The sequence below is a fragment of the Venturia canescens genome, chromosome 2 (genome assembly GCF_019457755.1).
Source record: "Venturia canescens isolate UGA chromosome 2, ASM1945775v1, whole genome shotgun sequence".
Taxonomy (NCBI): Eukaryota; Metazoa; Arthropoda; class Insecta; order Hymenoptera; family Ichneumonidae; genus Venturia; species Venturia canescens.
In genome coordinates, this window is record NC_057422.1 from 6,098,520 (window position 1) to 6,104,598 (window position 6,079).

General features: G+C 44.4%; 1 protein-coding gene across 1 annotated transcript; it reads left to right on the forward strand.

Moving 5' to 3' along the window:
* The first annotated feature begins 2,745 nt into the window (after nt 1-2,745).
* On the forward strand, nt 2,746-5,438 carry LOC122406565 (fork head domain transcription factor slp2-like). The gene has a single exon (XM_043412093.1). The coding sequence runs from the start codon at nt 3,092-3,094 to the stop codon at nt 4,388-4,390; it is 1,299 nt and encodes a 432-aa protein (XP_043268028.1). The 5' UTR covers nt 2,746-3,091; the 3' UTR covers nt 4,391-5,438.
* The last annotated feature ends 641 nt before the right edge of the window (nt 5,439-6,079 follow it).

Genomic DNA, 6,079 nt, shown 5'->3' on the forward strand with positions numbered 1-6,079 from the left:
TTTTCGCATTGCATAAAAAACTGTCACGCAGTTTTTGTCCAAATTTGACAACGATGTTGTGATTGAATTTATTATTTTCAGTAAATATTTATAAATATTTAGAGCCCTAATGCGAACTCCAAAATATTCAAATATACCTTATTTCATTACATTTTTCCAACAACTTCAAAACCCCATAATTTATGGTCTTCATGAAAAATGTCAGCCTGCCCCGACGAGATCACACTAACGGTGACCAATCGAAGCAGTTCATGCCAAAAAAAACCTCGTATCGGTTTTCAGAAAAGCCACACTTCCAAATATTTACCTTATTTTCATTGTGAAGAACTGAGGAAACGAGTTGATCTAGTTTTGGCAGAGTTAATGAGTAGCCGGGCAAAAGATATATCGTTACTCGGGTCAAACATCGTGATGTCGGTTCCACAGTTGTATTAATAAAAAGTGCAATAAATGAACTAAAGTGTAACCCTTATTATCCAATCTGCTGGATGACATTTATGTTTACGATCAATTTTGGTTCCGCCCCGTGCCAATTGACTCCGAGCTAGCAATGCTCCAATGAATTTGGCTCCGAGGATTTCGTAGTGGTGAAATATTCCGGGCTCGAATTGCTGCGGCGCGTTCTTTGAGCGTAATTGGAAAGCTGTGTCTAGAAAAGAGCGCATATTTATAACTATGTTGTAACAACAAAGGCAAGCAGCATTCGAAGTTTGAAATATTCAGGTATATCGACGTATAATATCGTCGGAGGAAAGGATATTAGGGACGGAGAGCATCGCGTCACTTTCCGACTCGAGACCTGGTCAAGTTTTATATTTATAGAGAGAGCCTCGGTCGAGGCCGTTGAGCGCTGATGCACTTGCTGGTGCGGAATTCAAACGCGACAGCTCCCGTCATACTGCCCACCCCCTTTTGACCGTCGTTTTGTCCTCGAGCTAATCCTGTTAGGGCCTACAATACGACTCGAAACAATATACGTCCCGAGAATTAATCCAATTTCTAATTCACGACGTTCTTGCAACACTCTTTATGATCCCTATGAGGTAAATGGAAAACGTGCCTGCCTTCGATACTGATACCGAGAAACCGAGATATTAAGGGGCATTACATTTACCAAATCTTTGTAAACTACTCCGTTTTTAAAGCTTCGATTCAACGTTGTTTCCCGCGGTAATATATTCGTCAAATATTCTCAATACGAGATTTAAACGTTAACCAAATTCTCCCTGTTACAAAGCACGTCTGAAGAACAATTCATTCAAAATTGTGAAAATATTTTCTTGATGGGAAGAAACTTCACTTCTGACAACCGAAATACTCATTTCGATACGGATAACAAAATTTTATTCAAATCGAATCAAATGACTGTTCCATATATACTGAAACAATTAAAGTCATTGGTAGAAACATCAAAAGTTTTGTCCACCTCAAAAAATTAATGTTTATACAACCAAATATAATTGAAATGGATTAATTAATCGAAATATAAACCGATGTTTATCGAATCAATGTTTTTCTGTTTCGCATCAACTTGACTTGAGATGATTTCTCATCGTTACACGGAGAAAACGGATTCGTTTTGTATAGTTGGAAATATATTATTTTTCATAAATTTTCAAAGTATCAGGCACCGATTACAAACAGCACAGTATTTTTTGAATTTTCCAATTTTTCGTACCTTGAATTCTAAACAGTTTTATGTGGATCGCAAAATGAGAACTATATTTCGTTTTGTTTTCGAGTGTTATTCATCGTGTCAGACTAGCACTTACTGATGAGTGGAAATGTATTGTAAATTACAAGTTTTCACTGTCAGCAGTAAATTCTATGACAAATACACGAATATGCACCGAATACGTGTGACATTTTACCTTACAAATAGTTTTTTTCAGGGTTGCCCGAGCATTCTTAGCAATATAAACATTTGAAGTGTGACTGAAAACATTTTTTACTGTGCCCATAGAGAAAAAGACTCTCGAGACTTTTGAACAAAAAGTATGAGCATTGGTCTTTTTACTATGGTGGATAGAACAATTCTTATTACCGCTCTTCGAATAAACGCTGGAATCCAGTACGTGTCCCCGCGAGATACAATATTTCTAGTGTTTATTCCTGTAGAATATTCGGCCTCGTATTCTTCGTGTAATAGAAACTTCTCAAAAGAGGGTTTGACAGTTCACAACATTTGGTGTAACATCCTTTAAAAATGTGTCATTATTCAAAAGAAAAAGCTGTATAGAAAAGGGTATTGTCGGGAATGAGCACGAATTCACGAAGTTATGGAGGTTGGTTGATTAAAAACGGTCTCGAACGAGCGTCTCTTTCAGGAGGAGGCGAAAGAGAGAGTGAGAGAGAAAGATAGAAATATTGGAGTAGGACGGAAGTAGAAGAAGCCCCCTTCTCTCCTCGTTTGGATTTGTTTGTATTCCCCAGTGCGTTGCGGCTGCGCTCCCCACTACGGACAAAACGCGTATTTTCCCTGGCCAGCCGAGGTGCTGGAAGCGTTCTCACACAGAGCCACACGTACGAAGCCGAGCTTGCTAAAGCCCGTGCCCCCTTCTGTTTGCATTGTTTGCTGTCAAACATTGAGAGCAAACAGAGAGTGGGGTAGCTCTGGGACGAGGGGTATCCGTCGGCACGAGGACGAAGGCCATTGGGTGAAAGATCCTCCGGGCGCGTCCGGATTTCGAGTGGGCGTGGCCGTGGAGGAGGAATAAAAGAATGAGCGGCGGTGGGGAGCCGGCAGATACGCGTGACCGTTTGGACGGTGCACTTCGTCAGCTTCTTCTGGTAGTTCCGCGGCGTCATTCGGGATTCTCGCGTTGTTCGCTCTGCGCGCGGTTCAAAGTTGACCGATAAAGAAGCATCATCGAAGAAAGTACATGTCGAAGTGCAAACTGAGTTTAAGCATTAAAACAATAAAGACGCAGAGTTTTGGTGTGTTTTTCGAGTGTTTCGAAGAACAAGTGTTATTTGTGGATGATCTCAAGTTCGTGAATAAAAAGACACAGTAAGAGTTCGATCGCGATTCGAGGAGGGAGTATTCGGAGGTGTTATAATCCCAAGTGAAAAGTTGAACGATTTCAAAGAAATGGTGAACATGGAGAGTTCGGGTGAGCAGCAAACGGTAACCGTTTCACCGCCGATCCGTGCGTCGCTCGGAAAAAGTGATTTCAGCATACGCTGCATCGTCCCGGAGGCTTGCGCGGTAAGCAGTCCGGACGTGTCGCACGTTGAGGACAGCGACGAATCGAGCGATCTCGATGTGACGGGTGACGGTGCTGAGACACCGCCGTTGGATTGTTCGCGAAACGGCTCGTCCGCGAGTCCGACCAATCAATCGAGGGACACGAGTGGCCGAGATCAGCAGTCGGAGGATGACAAGAAATCGAAGAAGCCCCCGTACAGTTACAACGCTCTCATAATGATGGCGATTCGCCAGAGTCCCGAGAAGCGTTTGACTCTGAACGGCATCTACGAGTACATTATGAGAAATTTTCCTTACTACGAGAACAACAAGCAAGGATGGCAAAATTCAATTAGGCACAATTTATCCTTGAACAAGTGCTTCGTCAAAGTGCCCCGTCACTACGAAGATCCTGGCAAAGGAAACTACTGGATGTTGGACCCGAGCTCGGAGGACGTCGTGATCGGCGGCACGACCGGGAAGCTGCGCAGAAGAACGACCGCGGCTTCGAGATCGCGTCTCGCCGCCTTCAAGAGGAGCGTCGTATTAGGCGGTCTTTATCCGACCCCGTACCCGCCGCCCGGGTGGCCAGCCTCGCTCTACACTCTGCCGTACCTCCACCGGGCGACAGCCTGTTATCCAACGGCTCCCGGACCTTACGCGACACCGGCTGGATATCCGGCGAGTCTTTTACCCGGCGCCGCGACCACAACGACCGCTGGGATGCCCTGCAAGCCGCAGCCTCTTCCGGCGAGCACCGCTCCGCCGAGCCACGGAGGATTCTCCATGGAGAGACTCCTGCAGGCGCCCAGTGGCTATCCCAGCGGCATCGGTGCACCGGGACTCCCGGCACCCGCGATCCCCTACGACGTCTACACCACTCTGAGGAATATCGCGGCCCACCAACAGCAACAGCAGCAGCAGCAGCATCAACAGCAGCAGCAGCATCACCATCACCAAGCGATGTTCGGACAGCAGCAACGCTACCTCATGAGCCAACAGCAGCAACCTCACCACGTTCCAAGTCAACCGACCTCGACGACCGCCTCGCCTGGCAGCAGCCCCGAACCCATGAGCCCGCACTCCCCGAACTCCGTGACGATCTGCAATCCCGGCGGACAACAACAGAGACAGCACCATCCGCACAGCCCGCCTCAACTCTTTCTCAAGCCCATCACCGTTCTCACCGGCAGGCAAAGTTGAAGCGCCTCTTCTCTCACCCCCTGAACTGGTATCTTCAATCACGGACGAGCAATCGCATCCAGTTGTTAAAGATCCTCGAGTTGGAACCCGAGAATCTCAGTCGAAGGCAACGCCAGCACCGTGGTTAATCGACTCCGGTGTTTGTGCCAGAGACGCGGCTGTAATACCGCGTCCCATCAACAGTGCCCGCACCGCCGCTCATTTTGTCTATCGCGATATACATTCGTACGGGAAAACAACAAATTTTCTCCATTACTCCGATCAGTTGGGCACGAACCGATCGACTTATCTTGCATCGTTTCGTTACCGAGGACGCGTCCGATGGACCATTGTTTTCATCAAATTTCTTCCCTCTTTTCTTTCAATTCACTCTCGCGTTTTATATTCCATACGGCTCTTCTTCACAGACCAATTATTCGTGTCCGGTCGCTCCCATCGCGACGCTTGTGTCTGATGTCGGGGCTGCATGGCACTTTATCCAGTGCCCATTACCAAAATACGAGGCATCTTACTGTGTCATTATTATTAAATATATTATCATTATTGACGCCTCCCGAGTGATGTACGTTATTTCATAGTAGAGTAATATATTGTACATAAAGACAAATCTGATCGATTGATTTTTTCTCTTCTGACTTCTACCGATATCTATAAATATTGTGAACGATAATATTATAGATTTGCAGTAGAAATAAATCTGCGTAGCGCCTTCGAATACTGCGATCTCTCCTCGATTGAGAGAATCGTCACGAGTCCCATCGCGAAGTAGAGAAAAATTGAAACAAATTGTACTCGTAATTATCAGCATAAGTAAGATTGTTGTGTACATACAAATTTCGATGGACTAAACGGAAATGATAAATTATTGTAAATACGATTAATGCTGAAGAACGATCGATATATTCGATGCTTTGAATATATTATATAAATATATATATATAAATAAATGTACATATAAATGCATATATGAGAGGAACAGAGTGGGCGGAAAGACACATGTCTGTATAAATGTGAAAAATAAATGTTGAAGAATTTTTTTATAATTTAAGTCGAATCTTATGTTTATTTAATCGAAAGACCTTTCCTGTGGATTTAAGAACGACGTTGAAAAAATGAGCAAATAATTAATATTTCAAGGCTGGGAATTGTGAAACTTATGAATTTGGAAATATGGGAAGGGCACTTTTTGATATAACAATTCTCTCGATGCCTTTTGGGACAATCGCGATTCGAGTCGATCGTAAAACTAAAAGGCAGAACCCGCCGACTGTCAAAACAGTGTGCCACGAGACAATAACGTTGAAGGCAAAATCCCGATGGCTTACCGTCCTTCTCCCGTGTGTATACGACTGCCATAAACCATATTTTCATAGTGGCCTTGCAAAATTGCCTCTCTCGTAGCTTTCGTCTCCGTACAAAGCTAAAGTCATTTTTCGACCTTTTTTCCTCCAGTGGAAAGAGCAACGAGCCGTGGAAAACACGAGCGAAGGCAAAAAAGACAGCGCCTCGTTATCCACTTTCGGTATCTAATCACAACGTTTTTGCCACAACTTACAAATTATCTTTGAAACAGGAGTCTTTGAACGACGGCTTTTTTCAATGGTAATCGCGCCCCACGTGGGCTCATAATTCTCAAGAAATGGAGATTAATCACAGCACGCCCGAGTCTCAGTTTGTCATAACATTTTC